Below are 22,140 nucleotides of genomic sequence, written 5' to 3'. Positions count from 1 at the left end.
GGAAAGAAAGAGAAAGATGCAAAACAGATAGTATGACAAGCAAGGCCTCTTGAAAGGAATTGGAGGTGGGTGGAGATTAGAATATCATTTCTATGAATATTTATAAAATAATAATGACATATATGTGGCCCATGAAACACAATTAAAGTGCCTGCTGTGCTAGTTCATCACACATGGGGCATACTACAATATCAGTATTAATTAGTATTAATTATATATACAAAAGTGTGATCACAGGATTACTGTTTGTTTAAATGTAAACCGACCTGATATTTTATATAGGGTGGTATATAAATGTGTTAAATAAAAAAAAATCAGCCTCACAGAATTCTGAGGCACATTCCATTTTCAGACTAGAAACTTAGCAAGTCAGAGATTTGCCTAGTGGAGGCCGGAGCTGAAGCAGGATTTGAACTCTTGATTTTTCAAGTTCAGATCCAGTGCTTTGAAATTAGATTACCTTATAATCACATTCGCTAACATCTTGTGTTAACTCGTCAACTTTTTCTAACATCCTTTATTAAGCAATTATATTGTGCTTGCCTTTCCCCAGATATAGAGATTATTAGGTTCACAGTTTGGGGGTGCTCACTGATCCAGCACTGTCACTAGAGACTCAAGTGGCCTCTGTGGCTCGGAGCAGCTTCTGTCAGCTTTGGCTAATAAACCAGCTGCAACCTGAGCAGAGATAGCTTGGCCACAGTTACCTCTCGCTTAGATTACTGCAATGCATTGTATGTAGGGCTACCTTTGAAAATGGTCCACAAACTGCAGCTGGTACGAAAAAGGGCTGCAAGATTATTAAGTGGGACTGGACATTCTGATCATATTATGCCATATGTGCTTTGTCAGCTACACTGATTTCCAGTCCATTTCCTGGCCCAATTTAAAGTGCTGGTTTTAACATTTAAAGCCCTAAATGGCTTGGGTTACCTGAGAGAGCGCCTTGCCCCATATATCTCAACTCAAACCTTAAGAGGTGGCTACTAGGGAGAGGGCCTTTCCTGTGGTTGCACCCTGCTTATGGAATAGCCTCACAGTGAGGTTCGCATGGCTTCATCACTTTGTTCTTTTAAATACCAGGTAAAGACCTTTTTGTTCACTCAGGCCATTTAAATTTTGATTTTTATATTTGATTTTTAACTGATTCTAAGACTTTTAAAATTGCTTTGTGTTGTATTTTGTATTTTCTTTTTCCCCTTTTTGTCTTATGTTTTAATGTATTGTGTGTGTTTTATGGATGTTTTAATTTTGTGTTGTGAGCTGCCTAGAGAACAATTTGCTATGGGGCGGCTAAGCAACAGAGTTTATTATTATTAATTATTAGAGACTGCCACTTGACTAGTAGCCCACAGTATGAAGCTTTTGCAAGGGGGTTCTGTGTGTGTGTGTGTGTGTGTGTGTGTGTGTGTGTGTGTGTGTGTGTAAGAGAGAATGCAAGGTTTTCCCTTTCAGGCTCTCGTTGGGCCACAAATAACTCTCAGAGGTAAAGAAAGTTAGCAACAATTTCTGTGAGCTTCTTTACAAAGCCATCTTTTCCAATTAGAAACAAAAGTTCCATATTGTAAGAGCAAAAAAACAAACTTCAATTGGATTTCCCCTACTGATTGAACGCGGGCATTGGTGTGGTGGTGGAAAGTAGGTAAGTGCACGGAACTGGCGGTTCTGCCAGTTTGACGGCAGGGGGTGTCTAACCTTAGAGCAGGGGAGGGTGCACTTACCCCTCCCGCCGCTTTCCCCCTGCCAGTGTCCATTTTAATCCAAGCTCATCGGGGCGGCAGCGTTCCTCCCTGCAGCCACGTTGCTTGAATATGACTGGAAGTCTCTGATGTGCCTGTGCATGACAGCACGTGCTGAGACCTCCGATCATATCCAGACAACGGGGGCAACGGGGTGGCGGGGGGGGGGGTACGCTGCCGCTCCAATGGGCTTGGATTAAAATGGACACCGGCGGAGGGAAAGTGGTGGTGGGGTAAATGCACCTTCCCCCACTCTTAAAGCAGCAGCCCTGCCATCTTCAAGCCTCCCCGCCGCGGTTCCATGCCCATCCCTAGTGGGAGGAGGGAGCAAGCATCTTTCTGAAGAAAAATAAACTGAATCACACAGTTGCTGAAAAAATCTATTAAAACTACAAGTCTCGCCTTGGTATGCTTCCTGAAACTTGAGGTTTACGAAGTCACTCCAGTGAATCCCAAGAAGTCTGATGGTATAGAACTCATTTTATAAAACACGGGGGGGGGATGCTTTCTAAGAAAATTGGCAACACTTCACATTTTTACTCAACAAAAGAAAAATAAAGAGTCAGGAGCACTGTGGTGAAATAGAAAATGGGCAACATTTTCAAGAATAAAAATCTGTTAACAAGCTGACACATTTATGCTTTTTTCAGAGTGAAATAAGCACAAAGCACGGCTTGGACTTTCAAAATGCCATCAAATTTGACAGACCTCATTGTTACTCTACTAAAAGGGAAGGAACAGCAAGGAAGAAAGTGCAGATTTGCGGAGTCAAAATAGAGCTGCAAAAGTGAAGCCATTAAAATAAGAGTGAGGGATTTTAGGTATGGAAAGATGTGGCCTGCACCATTCTTTTAAAACAAATAACGTAAATCTACAGAAATGGGTATATTTCACTCATTCATTCATTCACTGACACACACAATTTTGAGTCTGAGTCTGATGAGTGGAACTGAAAAAAGTTCTAGTTAAAGGTTAGAAACAGATATTTAATTTAAAAAATTAAACATAGTCTAAATTAACACAAGAAAGGAGTGCTACTTATGTGCATAGTACTATCAATTTTCAAAGTACTAATTCATATAGATCGTAACTGCTCTCCTAAAAAGCACTATTTTATTTATTTATTTATTTATTTATTTATTTATTTATTTACACAGTCAGACAGGTGTTATTGACTGGTTTGTTTTATCCAGACATCGAGTCCTTCTCAAGGACCTGGGATGGCTGAATTTTATTATCAATATTGTTGCTGTTATTATAGATATAGTCACAGAATATAGGCTGTTCCCAGTCAAGTTGCTTTTTGTAACTGGCTGATGGTGATTTCTGTGGCCCCTATGGTGTTGAGGTGCTCTTCAAGCTCTTTTGGAATTGCACCTAGGGCAGCAATTACCACTGGGATTATTTTGGTCTTTTTCTGCCACAGCCTTTCAATTTCAATTGGTAGATCTTTGTATTTGGTGGTTTTTTCTATTTCTTTTTCTTCTATTCTGCTATCCCCTGGTATTGCTATGTCGATTATTTTGACTTATTTTTCTTTCTTCTCGACTACAGTTCTATCTGGTGTATTGTGTGGCAGATGTTTGTCTGTTTGTAGTCGCAAGTCCCATAATATTTTTGGATCTTCATTTTATACCACTTTTTCAATTTTATGGTCCCACCAATGTTTGGCTACAGGTAGCTTATTTTTTTTGCAGATGTTCCAGTGTATCATCCCTGCTACCTTGTCATGACTTTGTTTGTAGTCAGTCTGTGCGATCTTCTTACAACAGTTGATCAGGTGGTCCACTGTTTCATCTGCTTCTTTACAAAAGCGGCACTTGCTGTTTGTTGTTGACTTTTCGACTTTTGCTGTTATTGCATTTGTTCTTAGTGCCTGTTCTTGTGCAGCCAGTATTAAACCCTCTGTTTCTTTCTACAAGTTGCCATTCTTAAGCCATTGCCAGGTCTTGGTGATGTTTGATTTCCTACTTATATTGTGCAAATATTGACCATGCAGGGGCTTATTTTTCCATTTTTCTGCTTGGATCTTGACTTGTTCTTTCTTGTAAGCCTGCTTTCTTTCATTGGTGTTTAATAGTTTCTCGTTACTGACCATTTGAAGTGCATCTTCTTCACTGTCCTTGATATATTCTTCAAGACCTCTTTTCTCCTCCTCTACTATTTAATAGACTTACAGCATTCCTCTTCCACCTGAGCTGCGAGGGAGGTATAGCCTATCGACATCACTGTGGGGGTACAGAGCATGATTGATGGTCATGATTTTCCTGGTCTTACGATCTAGCGTCTCTAGCTCTGCCTGGGTCCAGTCTATTATTCCTGCAGTGTATCTGATAACAGATATAGCCCAGGTGTTTATGGCTTGTATGGTGTTCCCGCCATTGTGTTTGGACTTGAGGATTTTTCTAACTCTCCTGATGTGTTCACTTCCCATTTTTCTTTTAACATCAGTGTGTGCAATGTTATCAGCCTGGAGAATACCCAAGTATTTGTAATGTCCTTTCTCTTCCAGGTTCTTGATGTTGCTTCCCTTGGCCAGTTCTATTCCTTCTGTATTTCTTATTTTCCCTCTGTTCATTATTAATGCAGCATACTTGTCTAGTCCAAACTCCATTGCTATATCACTACTGAATATACGGACAGTGTTTAGCAGTGATTCGATTTCTGACTGGGACTTTCCATACAACTTCAGATCGTCTATGTACAGCAGATGGTTGATTTGACTTGATGTTTTAGATGTTTGGTATCCGAGGCCTGTTTTGTTTAGTATTTGTGAAAGTGGAGTAATGGTGATTACAAACAACAGAGGGGATAGTAAGTCCCCATGGAAAATACCTCTTCTAATGCTAACCTGTCCAAGTGTCTCATCATTGGTTGTTAACTGTGTACTCCACATGCTCCTTGCTTTTTTTAAAATACACATCTGAATGTTTTTGCTGACACCAGTTGTTTCTAAACATTTTAGTATCCATGTGTGAGGCAATGAGTCGAAGGCTTTCTTGTAGTCAATCCATGCAACACTTAGATATGTTTATCTTCTCTTACAATTTTCTAAAATCATTTTGTCAATCAGCAGCTGGTCTTTTGTGCCTCTAGTGTTCGGGCAATTTCCTTTCTGTTCAACTGGAAGCTGTTTGTTAGTTAATAAGTGTTGCATCACTTCATCTGCTATTATTCCAGTTAATAATTTGAACATGTTGGCAGGCAGGTTATCGGTCTATAAGTACTTGGAACTGCACCTTCTGCTGGGTCTTTTATTATGAGATGAGTTTTCCCAGTTGTTAGCCATTGTTCAATATCACCTCCTTGTAAAATGTGATTGAACTGTTTTGATAGTTGTTTATGAAGGCTTGTTAGGTGTTTAAGCCAAAAGCCATGTAGTTCATCGTCACCTGGTGAAGTCCAATTTTTAATTTTCTTTGCTCTTTCATTTATTAATTCTGGTGTTATTATTAGATCTTGCATTTGTTGGTTACATTTTTCGACCTCTTTCATCCAGCCTGCTTTTTTATTATAATCTATTGGATTGTCCCATAGTTTTCCCCAGAATTGCACTGTTTCTTCTTTATTTGGTGTTTCTATGTTTCTTGCAGTTTCTCCTTCTATGCTTTGGTAGAAACGTCTCTGATTCGACTGGAATTGGAGATTCTGCCTGTGTTGTGTAATTCTGGCTTCGTATCTGCTAATCTTCTTTAACACTGCTGTTATTTGCTGCTTTATTATTTCCAGGACTTCTCTCATTTTCCTTGAATCTAGGTGGTATTTTTGGATCAGATACTGTTTGGTCTTTTCATTCTTCAGCTTCTTGTCTTTCATATCTTTCAATTTACTAGCATCTGATCTAAGCCTGGAGATTTCATTTTCTAATCTAATCTTCCATTTAGGTGATGTACTACTTTCTTTTTTTTTACAGGTCCACTGATCTTATATCCAAGCTTTTGTGTTGTTATTGTTTCTGTACTGTACATTAGTTAGTTTGTTTCTTGCAAATTATTGGTTTTTATTTCTGCAAGTGCAGCATTTATATCTTAATGACTGAGCAAGTTGTTTTTTGGCAACTGTTTTTAGAGCTGGAAGTCGAACCCTGGTGGTTGTTTGGTTCATGTGCTCAGTTATTTTTTGCTTTAGTTCTTGTTGCTTTTCTGTAAAACGGCATTCGGGTTTTTGAGGTGAAGGCAAAAGGGAGGTTGCCTGGTTTTGATTTTGAAACAGTTCAGCAACAGTGGTATCCTCTATTTCCAACACCTCCTCCACCTGCGCCTGAGCAACTTCTTTAGTTGGTGGTAATTCTTCTTCCATATCTTGAGCCTGTGTTGCTCTTTGCAGTTCTTCCAGCTCAACTCCTGTGAATACTTTATTTCTTATTATGAATCTTCTCTGGTCTGCTAGCCTTTGTTCTGTTATTTCTCTGTCTGGATACTTCTCTTTCCAAATTTGGCACATTCTTTTTAAATAACCTCTTCTAGTTGGACTAGACTTGTAATAGCAGATCATTATTTCCTTGTTGGCATTTTTCGTATATTTTTTCTGGTTAAGCTATGTTTCTTCCAGTAACCTTGCAGTCTCCAGCCCTGGTTGCTCAACTGGAGATCCTGAGTCCTGTAGCCCACTTGCCACCAGATGTCCAGGGACTCCAGCACCTGGTACGGTCCTTGTTGACCCAGACAACGATCGATCTGGTATAGATTTATTAAAGTTACGTCTCACCATATTGTTAATGGGAGAGGTACTCTTCGTCTGGCTTCTCTGGTGAGACCTGTCCAGTATGGTTGGACCTCTGGCATAGCTCTCACCTTCCTCAGAGCATGCAAGCCCCACAACCACGCCAAGGTAGTGCCTCACTGGGGGATTATTATTATTATTATTATTATTTCGATTTCTATACCGCCCTTCCAAAAATGGCTCAGGGCAGTTTACACAGAGAATTAATTAATTAATTAATTAATTAATTAATTAATTAATTAAGATTGATCCCTGTCCCCAAAGGACTCACAATCTAAAAGAAACATAAGATAAGACACCAGCAACAGTAACTGGAGGTACTGTGCTGGGGGTGAATAGGGCCAGTTACTCTCCCCTTGCTAAATAAAGATAATTACCATGTTAAAAGGGGCCTCTTTGCCATGTTAGCAGGGATTATGATGACCATTTCACCATTTTATGGTGAATTATGACCATTTCACAAATGGAACTATGTAAAGAGGCAGATTTTGTACTTGGGGTTAGTATCTGCCCCTCCAGGGCAATACTAACTGAGCAAAGAGGCACCATTAAAAAGTGGTGATTCTCTTTATTGAGCAGTGGGGAGAGCAACTGGCCCTATCAAGCCCCAGTGGCTGGTATCTAACTTATGTTTCTTTTTAGATTGTGACCCCTTTGGGGACAAGGATCCATCTTTATTTATATTTATTTCTCTATGTAAACCGCTCTGGGAACTTTTGCTGAAAAGTGGTATATAAATATTCATTGTCATTGTCCTAGAACCAGTTGTCTACCCAATGGACCACACTGCTTCCCTACGCCCACCCTTCACTACCAGAAGTTTCAGTGCCTACCTGGTTTGCAGGCAATATCTCTATCTGTGAGTACTCCCTGAAGTCCTGTCCTGGCACTAACATGCTTAGAAGCATCACGCTGCACTGAACATGGTTACAGCATTAGACTGCAGAGTCAAACACTGTAAGCTTGAAGAGATTCTGCCCATGATTGCAAGGCTGGAGTACCCAGCCTTCTGGTCATGGGCAGAATCTCTTCAAGCTTATAGCATTTGTCTTTGTAGGTAAACACTGTCATCATGGGCAGTTGAGGATTCTGAATGTGGTCAGTGCCGGAATGGGGCTTCAGGAACATGCTCAAGTACAGTGTTCTCCCCTCTTTTTGTTTTTAATGTCTGAAAAGGACAAAAGTGTTAATAAGGCTATGGTCTTGCTGAAATCTTACAGAGTGAGTCTAGTGTAAGTGGCTTGTGTTGCCTTGGAATGTATTCAACCAAAACATTTTCAGATCTTAAAACACTTTAATAATGCTCAAAATGTACTTGCAAAACAAGTAATCACATACTATTCAGTCTTTCATATGACAACCATTTGCTCAATTTAGAAGATGTTAAATATGACATCTAATTCTCAGTGCTGAGGGATTACAAATACAGACTTGATTTGTATTGAGCTATTCCCCTTTGAGAAGGCATTAAAAAACACAATGACTAATAATGGAGTATCCCAAACTGAACCTCTTACATGTGGATTTTAAATGTCTTTAAAAACAGAGTAATTAAAATGCCACAGGACATTTTAATGACTGATCTACAGCATTTAGAAAGGCTTGATCCATCCTTTTAAATAAAACCACAAACAGGCTTTTACATCACAGTGTGAGCTGGATGCAGACAGAGACAGATGGAACATGACTGTGGAAAAGATACTTCTGCAGCTCAAGTATCTGTGAGGTTTGCATTTACACATAATGGTTCAATCAAGCGCCAACTATCCATATGTAACAAACAGCCAGTCCGGATAAGGAAGACGCTGATCCCTGTATGCAGGGGCATTGCTAGGTACATAAAAGATCTCTGGCTTAGGCTGGCGCAGGTCCACAGCACTCCCCCCATTTAGTTAATTAAATCTTTTTCATGTTCTCTAAAAGAATCCAAACACTCTCTGGAAATATTTGGCTTCAAAAACTGGAAGGGTGAGGAAGCTGAAGATACTGTTATTTTCTGTGAACGCAGCCAGGTCCTTGCTCCATCATTCTCCACAAGGTGGAGCAAAGAGCGCCTTTGCTCGCTCTCATCCTCACTCCATCTGCAAGTGGCAGTGGCAAGGCAGTGCACTTTCTCCAAGCTACCACTTGCCTCATGGTGAGGGAGGGGATGGAAGGTGCCACGGCCTGTCACTCAGCTTTACATGCAGACACTGCAGGAACTTCCTGGGAGTGCACATACTATGCGGTAAGGAGGTTGCTACCCACTGCCATTGCACTGAGATAAGGGGTGCCTGCAAGAAATGCAGATGTCATGCAGTGCACACAGCAGGAGGCTGTTAAGCGGAGCAGTGCAATGTCACCACTGAGACTGTTAAAAGTAACAACATACCCAGCTTGTCAAGCAGTGCAAAAGCTGCCAGAAGCACTAAAGAACTGATCTGGCACATGTGCCCAGGTGGCCCAATGATGTCAATGTCCCTGGGCTGTATATCCAAAAGCACATCCACCCAGTTCAAAGGGATCCAAATGAACATCATTATGAACATTAACATCAATAATAGCTCTGCATTGAGAATGCTATTTCTATATGTGGATCTCCCTTGCAGATTAGGATAACTGCTGTAAGTATATAGCACAAGAACAGAGAAAGGCCTGAAGATTAATACACATACATAGTCTGAAATGTTGGGATGCTTTGGAAGAAAGGAAGAAACCAAGAATATGCACCTAGAATGCTCCAATTATACTTTTTAATATTATGAAACTAAGTTAAATTCTACCAAATGAACCTTTAAATCTTAAATGTAAATGCTACATATATGTTCTCCCACCTCTCCTTTTCCTTCCATTTCACTTTTCTTTTTTAAAGAGTGTAAATCTGGGTCCAGCGCCCTTTGGTTTTTAAAAGTTGTATTGTGCCTAATATATTGCACGTGCTTTAAGTGATTAAGAGAGCGTGATTCTATGGGAGACTATTAAGCCAACATGATAAAGTGTTAGAAGGCAATATATAATTCACTTTGCTTTTAATGTGCAGCTATATCAAAAGTTGTGCTAAGCTAAGTAATCATGAAGGCATTTCAGTGCCTTCAATGAAATGAAATGCCTTCAATGAAATGAAGGCATTTCAATGCCTTCTTTAACCTGCAAAGAATATTGATGGCTTGAATACTGAAGACAGAAGAAGATATACACAGAATATATTGACAAAAGACAATTTTGTCACTATCTGACACAGTTCACTTGAGATCACTGACGAATGCCAACTTATACTGGTAAATTTTTGCCTCACAGTTTTACATTTCTGATGGAAAATAAAAAGAGGGGTAGACAAGACAAATAACATTTTTACAGATGGACACTTATACATCTCTGCCACTGCAAATTCACTTCCATACAGTGTTGAATAGAATGAACACATACTGTTTTCTTTAACAAATTACTATTCCATTTCTATACATGTGTGAGAACACAAGAGCAAATGAACAGTACAGTGGTCCCTCGACTTACAAACTACTCGACATAAGTATTTTTCGAGTTACAAACGGCAGTTTTAGATCCGGTTTTAGATGCGGTTTTTTCGACTTACAAATTTTTAGATGGGGTTTCCTCGACTTACAAATTTTTAGATGGGGTTTCCTCGACTTACAAATTTTACATGCGGTTTCCTTGACTTGCCTGCCTGTTTACTGCCTGTTTATTCTTGAAAAGAAATGTTCCTGTGCAGTTTGCAAGCCTTACTGGGGGTCTGGGTCTTTTTTCTAGGCTCCGGAACGCATTAATCCGTTCCCAATGCATTCCTATGGGAAACCGCTTTTCGACTTACGAATTTTTCGACTTACAAATGTGCATTCGGAACGGATTAATTTCGTAAGTAGAGGGACCACTGTATAAGTGTCACATGATATACTACCAGAATATCAAAAGGACATTCTGGAATCATTGAAGTTTTATTTAACTAAAGCTGAAGCCAATTCCACCTGTAGCCAAAAATATTCTTAATCTGTACCAACAAAAGGAATCCAAAATTTTGAATTTGTGTATTTATCTCTCAAATAGGAATGTATATATTCACAACATTTTTGTTCTGCCCATCCTCCAAGGAGCTCAGAGGAAAGTACATGCTAGATGGGGGGGTCACCCCCTTCCTCTTGAAAAGATCAAACTTGCAGCTTGGGGGTACTGCCCTTAAAGGTGGTCCAGAAACTTTAGCTGGTCCAGAATGCTGCCACAAAGATGTTCATAGGCACTAGTTGCTTCTCAAGTGTTATACCCATCCTGCAGTAGCTTCATTGGTTGCCAGTTTGTTTCCGGGCAATCAGTTTTTGAGTTTGGTTTTGGGTTTGACTTTTAAAGTCCTAAATGGCTCGGGCCCAGGATATCTGTGGGACCACATTCACCCATATGAATCTGCCAGGGCCCTTCTCTCATCATCTTGAGCCCTCCTTGTGGCCCTGCTATTGACTGAGATTCAACTGGCAGTGACAAGAGACAGGGCTTTCACAGTTGTGGCTGCTTGACTCTGAAATGTTTTCCCAGAAGAAATTTGCAATGCTCCCTCCCTTAGGGTTTTTTAAAAAAGATCTCAAAACCCATATGTATAGAGAGGCTTTTTACTGTTTTACTGCAGTCTGATTGGTTCTTAAATTTTAATTGTTTCAATTGATTTTATTCCACACTATGTTTTATTTGTTTTACTATTTTAAATTTATATTGCTTTTACTAATTTACTGTTGTGAGCTGCCCCAAGCAGTATTGTACTGGAGGGATGGGATATAAATATTTTAAGTAAATAAATGCTTCCTTCCTTTTATCCTCACAACAACTATTAGGTTAGGCTGAGAGAAATGTATGAGCAGAGATTTGCATCTGGGCTTTCCTGGTACATTATAATGTAATGTACAATCATTACATTATGACCTCACAAGCAAGTTCGTATGCCTGTCCTTCCCATATAAAAGTATTAGCATGTATTTTGTGTGTGTGTGTGCATGTGTGTGTATGTTAAATTCTTAAAAAACAAATTTGCTAGAACCATATTTATTTATTTATTTGAAGCATTTAATATATCGCCCACTCCAAAGACTCCGGGCGGTGTACAATGACATGTAAATAAGGTAACATTAAAAATTACAATCAAAAATACAAACTAAAATAGATAGCGGAAAGGAAATAAAGTAAAGTACAGGGTAAATGCCCAGTGGAAAAGAAAGGTCTTCAGTAAGGATTTAAAGACTGGTAGAGAGGGGGCTAGACGAATCTGAAGGGGAAGAGAATTCCAAAGAAGTGGGACAGCAACCAAAAAAGTCCTTTCGCGGGTCCTAGTACTCCGAACCTCTAGAAAATCAGGGACCGATGAAAGGGCCATCTGAAATGATCTAACAGGGCAGGATGTAACTGGATGGGAGAGGCAATTCTATAGGTAAACAGGCACCAAGCTCCACAAGGCTTTGAAGGTAAGAACCAGGACTTTGAATTGAATTCAGAAGGACTGCAATACATAGCTTTCAACACCATTATGTTCCTTCCTACCCACTTAGTTTCCAATTCTTTCTCTTGTTCACATCTTCCACTGCAAACCTCACTACAGAGACTAGCGGAAAAATCCATGTAGAGATACAAGACTGGAAAGCAGTTGGGTGTGAAGTCATACATTATATCTCCTACAAGCTTCTGCATTTTCTCAGACTTAGGAACAGCTGGCTCCTAAATATTTGATACTAACTTTTAGGTATATTTCCTGCCCTGTTGTGACACACCTTCATTACCAGTTTACTCTGAAGAGGATCTGGTCCAGCTAAAACTACTGATCCAATTAAAATTACTGAATAAAGCTAGAGACAGAAATTGCTGCTACTTCTGCCACAATTTTTTCCAGTATTCTACACCAATTTGTGTCAGAAGAAGGCAGAGCCATATAATTGGTTTTCTCAGAAATAAAATAAAAATAAAATACAATCCTCAGGAATGCTGGGATTCTTGTCATCAAATATATATGAATTCCAAAGTATGTAACATACTTTCAATATTAAACCTGTATGTGCCTGTATAGAGTTGCATCTATGGTGATTCTTATCAGCTTTTTTTTTTTTTTTTTTTGGTAGTGGGAGGTCTGCTAGACCTTTAGTGGTCATACCCTCTACTACTGTTCTGATCAAATTCAGAGTCCCCTGTTCTTTTTATGCACAAGTTATCTCCCATCACCAGATTTACAACTCCCAGGATGGGTGTTTCTTCAGTCTGTTTTTGTCTCCTCTCCTCTCCCATGTCTACTTCTCCACAATGAGTTCAGTGGCAATAGCATACAAGGCTTTCACTCTCCCCAGCAATCCATACACTGAAGGTAGATAGGTAGACCACATAATGTGGTTGTCTGCCTCGTTACAACCGGAGAGGCCAAGTTGTTTTCAATTCCAACCTGTGCTACTGAATCCAGAAGAGCAATGCAGACATAGTAATGCAAGCATTCTCCCATACCTACTTTTTAATAGTCTTGGAAGGGATTCAGAAGTTTCCACAAAGAGGTAAGGAAAGGCTGCAAATGATGAAAACTTGTAATTTACCAAGGAAGCAGCAACCTTATGCTTTGTGGGCCTATTTACATTTAATGAAACACAAAGCAGAACCTAGAACTTATCAGCATTGTTTCTGATTTTCTGTGGTCTCATTTGCAGTCTGTCTCAGTGAAGTAAGACATTAAAAAATCATCACTGAACAGTCATAACATACATGTTGAAAGGAAGTGATGATCAGATACAAATTTTGCTGTCTCTCAAGATTAAAGCATGTTCTGCTTGATCTTATTTCACACCATCTTTGGAGTCAATAATTGATGAGTGTTTTAGACTGGAGCAGAGATTTATGTTCATGACTAATGTACAATGATAGCTATGAAGGAGGAATGGGTCACATGCTTTACTTAGAGTACCCTGGAAAATGACCATGCAGTTAGACGGAGAAAGGAAGTGTTTAGGTTCTCAAGTCACAAAATTATTGCCTGCTTGTTAACTTATTGCTTATTATTATTAATTCTATGAATGTACATGATGCTTACAGCAAAATTAAAAACAGGTCCAATGAACATTTGACAATGAGACAATCAAACATTTGACAATGAGAAGAAAACAGAGATGAAGAGGCAAGGATACCAAGGGATGTAAGCGTTGGAGTTTACTTTGGGGGGGGGGGTTGTAAGAAAGTGGATGTTTTTACAATTGCTATTTCATTCTATTATTTGCTTTTATTATATTATTCATTATAATGAACCACAGTCAACACAAAGAGCAAATTTCTATACTTTGGCTACTTCATCTTATTATACACTGCAGAGGCCTTTTATTCAAACTAAAGAATAAAATGGGGTCACTAAAGAACAGGCCAAGAGTCCTTTGGCTCACAGCACAGACTCCAGATCAGCTCACTAAGGCTGTAATTCTGTGCGCACATATATATGGGCTTAAGTCTTGCAGGCATCAAGAGGAAATAATTAATCCATTGCAGCAGTTCCTGAAGGTAAAGACAGACAACGTTAACAATCCTTTCCTTTTCAGCAGGAACTGAGGTGAAGGAATCAAAGTCAGGGGATCAGCCAAAGCTGCATTTACCAGCTCTTGAATTCTGTCTTGGGAAATACGTGCAGCCATCCAGACACTGAAGTAAGCCCCATGAAATTCAAGGAAGAGACTATTCAAGACAGGGGTGTAACTATAATAGGACAAGGGGAGACAGTTGTCTGGGGGCCCACTGCCTTGGGGGCCCCCCCAGAGGCAAGTCATATGACTGACTCCCCCAGCCGCGTACCCGCCCGGGCTTCCTTCAGTTGTATTTATCCTCTGAAACTAATGTGAGCGTTAAGACCTGGAGCTACCAGAACAGCATGTCTTTCTCTAGTACCATTAAATGACTTGCATCGTCCACAATTCTATGCTTTTTGTTACCCCTATTCAGCCTCATTTAAGATTTCTTTACTTCATGAGCTGAGCTTCAGTGGGGGGGGGCATTTTAAAATCTTGTCTCTGGGCCCACTCCAACCTTGCTACACCCCTGATTCAAAAGATACATTTGTTCTCTTTATCTATCCATGTCTCTCCCCCATCCTATTTCTCAGTCTCTCCCCGACTCCCATTTTTCATCTCAGAATAGACAATAGAAATGTAATCTATAGGGTGCAGTTATGTAGGCAGAGGGGGTCCAGGGAAATTATAGATTAGGCTAGGGATATGGAGGGAAGGAACAATGGATTGACCAAGTATTTAGGGAGCTAGGAGAAACAGAGGTAGGGAAAAATAAGCCACGAGAATGTAAAGTTATTGGAGGTAGGCTGTTAGAGACCAAGAAGAATTGTGTAAAGGCTCTTACACTTTGCAAATTTGGTCACCTCTACTCTAGGAAAGATGGTGGAAAGATAAATTCTACAAAGACAGACAGAACAGTAGGAGGAAGAAAACATTCCCTGGTCAAATACTGGAGCTAAATGGGCTTTTGCTCTGCACAAGCACCACATCCATTTGATTGCAAAGGAGCCTCAATGCACCACTTTAATTTTATAGGATTGCCTAAAAATAGCATATCCCTTCTTCCCTCTACCCTCAAAGGACTTATTTTCTCAATAGGAGAAAGGGTTATTGGATTAGTCCAGCAAAGTGACGTCAATGAAGACAATAAACCTTCTGTGGGCAATTTTAATGATCTTCAAAATGTAAAATAAAACTCTTCATGCAGCTTCATGTTCTGAGGAAGAGAGATGGATTTGAGTGACTGTTAAACATCCCAAAACACATTTTGTTGCAAGTCTCATTGATTTCTATAGTTATTTCCAAGTTAGCGTGTTTAGGATTGCAACCTTACATCTAACTGTAAACCCCTTTTCTTAGAACTAAGGCCTGTTTACTTGAATGAGATTTGCTTCCAAATCTACATGTTTATGACTGCAGGCTAGTATAACTGAAAAACTATAGGCATAAGCAAAATGCAGAGAGCCCTGATGCAGAGACTAAATGATAATGCTCAAATTGAAACAAAAGCATCTCCTTCTCTGTTTGATTTTAGGAAGACCCTCAAGACATGCCTTTTTTCTCAGGCTTTTAACTAAGAAAATTAAACTATTTAATGTATGACCGTAAATAAAATTACAATTACAATTACAAAACTATTTAATGTGTTTTTATCTTGAGAGATTGTTTTCATTGCTTTGTGAATTTTAACTGTTTTTATACTGTTTTTACGTTTGTGTGTCTTCTAACTTTATACACTGTCTAGAGATGCGTATATCAGGGTGTGTGTGAGAGAGAGAGGGTGGGGTGGGGGTGGAAACTAAGTTCAGCAGCAAATACCCTGCACTAGGAGGATGCTCCCCCTGAACCTCTATACTCTGTGTGATTGTGAACAGCTGTTGGATCCATGCACAGAAGGCAATTGCTATTTCAAAAGAGTCCATGTTTATTTGAACACAAATACTCCTCCTGATGGGGTGTCTATCTTTTGTGCATAGTAAGGAAGGGACTGGGATTGGGGAGAAAGTGTCATCCAAGACTCACTCCCTGTGGGGAGGGAGAGTGGGGAGGGAGGGAGGGTGAGGGGTAGGAACAGAAGCAGCAGGAGCTGCATCTGAAGAGGCCCAAATAGCCACTTTAACTGGGAACCCACTGGAAACTAATCAATGCATGGTTTCCAAGAAGGGAACATACTCTCATGGCTTTTAAGATAAAAGATAGAAGATCAGGACTTTAAGCTACTGCTGCTTTATTTATACAAGGGCAGAAAACTGTTGTACTCTTCACCAGAAAATAGATCTCAAAATGCAGATAAATGTATACAATTCCTCTAAAGCAAAAAACCTGCTAGGGGACTTTTAAGAAGTGCTCCCTGCGCTTTAAATAAATATTACCATAGAGATTTCTCCACTATTTTGGTCCTGAAAACCTCTTCTTGGTCCAGGTTTACAGTACAGTAGCAATCCCTCATCTTGTTTGGCCCTGGATATGTAGGAAGATTTTTGGCTTCTCCTAAAGAAAAAAAAAGTAGAAATTAAAATTAGAAACATGTATTTGAAACTTAACAATTCATGTATAAACTCCGCAACTATTAATACAAGGGCATTGATATGGAGTCCCACAAGGCTCCATACTGTCTCAATACTTTTTAACATCTACATGAAACCACTTGGATAGACGATCAGGCAATTTGGTACAGGGTGTTATAAGTATTAGTGATGTGCACAGACCGGACTGGAGAACATTTTACAGGCCTCCGGACCGGTCCGATCATGGGGTGGTTCGCGGTTCAAACACCGAGGTGGGGGTTCCTTTAAGGCCGAGGGGAAGGTGTACTTACCCCTCCCGCCGCTTTCCCCCCACCGGCATGCTTTTTTGTAAGCATTTGGGGCAGCAGGATACCTCCCTGCTGCCCCTTCCCCCTCTCGGCAGCAAAAGGCTTCAGAAAACATTTTGCGTGTGTGTGCGTGACGCGCGCACACGCAAAAGGCTTTCTGAAGCCTTTTGCTGCCGAGAGGGGGAAGGGGCAGCAGGGAGGTATCCTGCCGCCCCAAATGCTTACCAAAAAAACGCGCTGGCGGGGGAAAGGTGGCGGGAGCGGTAAGTACACCTTCCCCTCGGCCTTAAAGGAACCCCCACCCCAGTGCCAGACTGCAGCTCCACGGTTCTGTGCACATGCCTAATCAGTATGCCTATTTCTATTTCTTCATGTCAACACCATAGGTAAAAGGCATAACCTCCCTAAATGCTTGTCTGGATGTGGTGATGGGCTGGATAAGGGGTAAGAAACAGAATGAATAAAAAAAAGACGGAGTTACTTATTTTGCGGGGTCAGAACTCAGGATACAACTTCAATCTGCCTGTCTTGGATGGGGTTACACTGCAACAGAAGACAAGGTACGCAGTCTGAGAGTTGATTCTAGATCCAAACTGCTCTCTGATGTCTCTCTCAGGTTGAGGCAGTGGCCAGAGGTGCTTTTTATCAGCTTTGGCTGATATATGGGCTGGGTGACACCATAAGTGCAGGATCATATATCATATATATGAGTACCCAGAATGTTGGGGGCAATATGCTAAATCATTGTAAACCGCTTAGAGAGCTCCGGCTATAGAGCGGTATATAAATGTAAGTGCTATTGCTATTGCTATTGCTATCATCTCCCCTGGAGATTTCAGCTGGCCTGGTACTGACCTGTGTCCCTGCCACATGGTTTTGGGATAGGAAGAGAAAACTAGCCTGGAAAGAAGACTGGAAGGGTTGGCCTAAAAAAGGACAAGTGTTTTCTAACAGGAATCTGGCCCATGTTGTGGACAGGTTTGACAATGCCAAGGAAGCAATCACTGACAATTTCAGAACTCTTTATGAAACAAAACTGAAAGAAAACCAGATACTACAGCATTCACCAAGACTTGCCTTCCACAGAAACAGGCACAGAAATTGTGTGATTGGTGTGAATATCCCTCCATCAAGTGTTGCATGTGAAAGGACATTCGCATGCCTTTGCCAAATGAAAAATTATTTGAGGAACTAACGACATGACAAATGACCAGTTAAAGGTCACCATGGGTATTGAAGGGTAGAAGTTGTCAAAATCTTTTGATCCAAAGAAAATTGTAGGTAGATTTGCTTCTTGTCACAACAGGCATATCCAGCTTCATTAATAAGGTAAACAAACTAAAAACATTAATTAACAAACTCTATAAGTATTTAATGTACAGTCATCCTTTGCCAAGCCACCTAATGGCGCAGTGGGGAAGCAACCTGCCAGGAGAGCAGGAAGCTGTTGGTTCAAATCCCTGCTGGTGTATTTCCCAAAATATGGTGAACTTATCAGGCAGCAGCGATATAAGAAGGTGCTGAAAGGCATCATCTCAGTTGCGAATTTGCCAACAGCAAGGTTTTGCCAGAAAGGAACCCTCGCGGTTGGTGAGGGACAGCTGTATAGCAAAATCATTGCTCTCCTAATAATGTTCCTTGCCAATCCTTTGCTCCCTCAAACTCTGGTAGTTGTTCTAGAATTGTCTTTGCTAATAGCCATGATACCTAAATGGAATCTACATGTGAAGAGACAATATAGCTATGTTTACTAGATGCCAGCTAATTCACCCCAACTGGGAATTGTGTTGTTTATTATATTGTCCCCTAGCCTCTGCTTTTAGAATTGCCTTAATTTTTATATTATATTATTCATGATGATGATGATGATGATGATGATGATGATGATGATGATGAATATGTATGTACCACTTTTCAACAACAAAGTTCATAAAGCAGTTTACATACCCAAATGAATAAGAAGATGGGCCGCTGTCTCAGAGGGCTCACATTCTATGATTCTGCTAGCAACTGATTAGGGCTTACTGTGTGTTATTATAGCAGTGGTTCCCAACCTGTGGTCCTCCAAATGTTGCTGAACTACAACTCTCAGCATCCCCAGCCACAATAAATTGTAGCTGGGGATGATGCAAATTGTAGTTCAGCAACATCTGGAGGACCACAGGTTGGGAACCCCTGTATTACAGCCTGATCATTATCACTAGGAAGAGTTTTCATCCTTGCTTAGGGTAAGGTTGTATAGAAGTACAGTTGGAAATCCTTTTGGAAGTGTACTTTACCACCAAAAACTGAAGTCTGGAAGGTCAGGCTTTGCATTGCCCCCTACCCGCCCATCTCATCTGCTTCTTTCAGTCATGTTCAGCCTTGCATTTGCCACCCCACGACAGTTAATTTTCTGTGTTTGGCTAAGTCTCCTGCAGAGGGTTGTTGCAGCTTGCCCTCCTGGCGCATTTCAACTGTGCAGAAAAGAGAGCAGCGGCAGAACAGATGTTGTGTAGCCACTAGGGCAAGTTTTTTCCCTAGGGCAAGTTTTTCCCCCTCTGTTTTTTCTTGTTTCTGGGTAAGAGAAGGGACTTGAGAATAGAGAACCAGGGACATAAGTTTGCTTTATGGGGTTGATCTTTTCCCTGATTAGCTTTGGCAGCAAGACTGCAGCAGATGGAATGAAGAGTGGGTGACACCTTTTTGGAGATCTGATAGGTGCCCCCAGGCGAAGACAGGTGCTGCGGAGAGCTGCCGCAATCCAAGTTTATTAAAGGTAAAGTGTGCTGCCGAGTCGGTGTTGACTCCTGGCGACCACAGAGCCCTGTGGTTGTATTTGGTAGAATACAGGAGGAGTTTACCATTGCCATCTCCTGTACAGTATGAGATTAGGCCTTTCAGCATCTTCCCATATCGCTGCTGCCCAATATAGGTGTTTCCCATAATCTGGGAAACATACCAGCGAAGATTCGAACCAGCAACCTCTGGCTTGCCAGTCAAGTCATTTCCCCACTGCACTATTAGGTGGCAGGTCCAAGTTCATTACTACTATGTATTTAAAATATTTATATCCCGCCCCTCCAGCACACTGCTGCCACTTACAATAAAATAAGTGGCAACTTACAATAAAATAATGGAATACAACAAAAGAGAACACACATAATAAAACACAATACAAATCTACAGAAAATAGCAATTAGTCAAGATAAAATTGTAGTCAGGACTAAAAAAATTTAATTAAAACAAGTAACTTGATTACAGCCACTAGTTTCCTTAACTTCTTTGGAAAGGAAGGTTTTTGAGTTCTTTTAAAAACTAATCAAAGTGGAAGACTGACAAAGGCCCTCTGGGAGGGCACTCCAGACAGGGTGGGGGTGGGGTTTGACTACTAAAAAAGCCCTATCCCTGGTTCCCATTTACCAAATCCATGCCCAGGGAAGGGCTCAATGGGAAAAAGGTGTGGCTTATGAGCTGCACTCAGGGCCAGCCCGAGGATTGGTGGCACCCCAGGCGAAGCAGGTGCTCTGTCTGCACCCCGTTTGCCCACACAGGCACGCCTCACCCCATATGCTTGCACATACAGGTGCCTCCCAGTGGGCAGAGACACTCCCTGCTGCTTGCCCACCCACTCACTCGCCTCAGGCTGCCACTTCTGCCACCGTCCCACTGTGATGCATTACAATGACATCACCACACCAGGCAGTGACATGATTATAATGTGCTGCAGCACAGAGTGGAGGCCTGCCATGGAGAAAAGAGTGAGGCCTGTCACCCACCTGCCTATTTTCCCACGGCTCCTGCTGCCAGCCTGCTGCGGTGCATTATAATGGCATCACTGTGCAACCCTGCAAAGTAATAACATGCTGATGTGATAACATGCTGTGTCGGTCCATCAGTCTTCGCTGCTGGCTTGTCGCAGCATGTTATATTCACATGGTTGCATCATGCGACAAATAATTATAATGTGCCATGGCAGGCCGGCAGCAGGAGCGGTGAAGAGAACAGGGAGGTAATAGGTTCCACCTGCCCACTTTCCTTACCATGGCAGGACACTGTTCCTGGTAAGGAAAGTGGGCAGGTGGAACCTATTACCCCCCTGTTCTCTTCACCGCTCCTGCTGCTGGCCTGCCATGGCATATTATCATTATTTGTCGCATGATGCAACCATGTGATTATAACATGCTGCGACAAGCCAGCAGTGAAGACTGATGGACCGACATCGGGGATGGGGAGTGCTTCCTCACCTGCTGCCTCACTCCTGCCCATGGAGGCAACCCATGACATGGGCCATTGGAACCACTCATCACTTGGCACCCTAAGAGACCACCTAGTTCATCTATAGCAGACAGGCCAGCCCTGACTACAGTCTTCCTCTAGGACTTTTGTTTATTTTTATTTATTTATTAAAACATTTTTATACTGCCCCAAACTTACATCTCTGGGCAGTTTACAACAGAATAAAAACAAAGTAAAACATTAGTTAAGACAAAAATGAAAAAATTAACACATTACAACAATTTAAAAATTTTAAAAGAATATTTTAAAACAGCATTTGAACTTTTGAACTGTGAGAAGATGTTTGAGATAAACTTTTAATTGCTGTTGTAGGTGTGATATTATTTGCTTCTGTATCTGTTTTAGCTGTTTTTTTTTTTTTACTGTTTTAATATTGTTTTAATTCTTTGTACATTGCTTTGTGGTCAAAAGATGGAAGTCAGCCTAAAAATGCATAGATAAATAAATGTACAGTACAAGTTGATTGCTGTTCCAGTTGTGCTTTAAATAAAGTTGAAGATGGGCTTTCTGAATTTGAGAGTGTGGGTGCGAGCTTGTGTGACTGGACAGACATATAGCCTAATGTGTGCGGAAGCCAAGATACAGGAGACAAAAAGTGGAAGGGCGTCACCATCATACTTCACTCATGGACATCGCAGAAACACCTGGTTGGCCCTTCTTGGAAACTGAATGCTGGACAAGATGACATGGTCAGATCTAGCAAATCTTTTCTTAAGTAGTCAAGAACAGAACTACTGAGGAAATAGCTGATTTTGCAAATAAGCTTCCTGTGCATATATACAAACATTAATATCCCTACACACCATTGTTCCCTGTAACAGAGATGCCCAGATGTTGTTGACTACAACTCCCATAATCCCCAGCCAAAGGCTGGGAATTTGGGAATTCTGGGAATCCCTGTTAGAGGGAACTCTGCTACACACATAGCAATACATAGATTTAACGAATGAGGTTGGGCTGAATAAGGCAGCTGCTGTCCCCTTGCTAAGTACAAGAGAGAGTCATCACTTGAAAAGGTGCTCAGCTAGCAGGGGTTAGCAGAAGATTATATTTTTGTTTCCCAAAACATTTGAATGAGTCAATTCAAAAG

At 40.9% G+C, this 22,140-nt stretch overlaps 1 protein-coding gene across 3 annotated transcripts in view; it reads right to left on the bottom strand.

The window, feature by feature from the left end:
• The window catches only part of RASA3 (RAS p21 protein activator 3), a 302,321-nt gene that overhangs the window by 146,670 nt on the left and 133,511 nt on the right, over positions 1–22,140 (bottom strand). For all 3 annotated transcript variants that reach the window (XM_053309444.1, XM_053309443.1, XM_053309445.1), the window contains exon 2: positions 16,330–16,447. In XM_053309444.1, the coding sequence (XP_053165419.1) occupies positions 16,330–16,406 (77 nt within the window). In that variant the 5' untranslated portion in view covers positions 16,407–16,447. The remainder of the gene's footprint in view (positions 1–16,329; positions 16,448–22,140) is intronic.

Source organism: Hemicordylus capensis, chromosome 3 (assembly GCF_027244095.1).
Source record: "Hemicordylus capensis ecotype Gifberg chromosome 3, rHemCap1.1.pri, whole genome shotgun sequence".
NCBI lineage: Eukaryota > Metazoa > Chordata > Lepidosauria > Squamata > Cordylidae > Hemicordylus > Hemicordylus capensis.
Note: the sequence above shows the minus strand (reverse complement) of the source record. Positions and strands in the feature narration are given on the sequence as shown.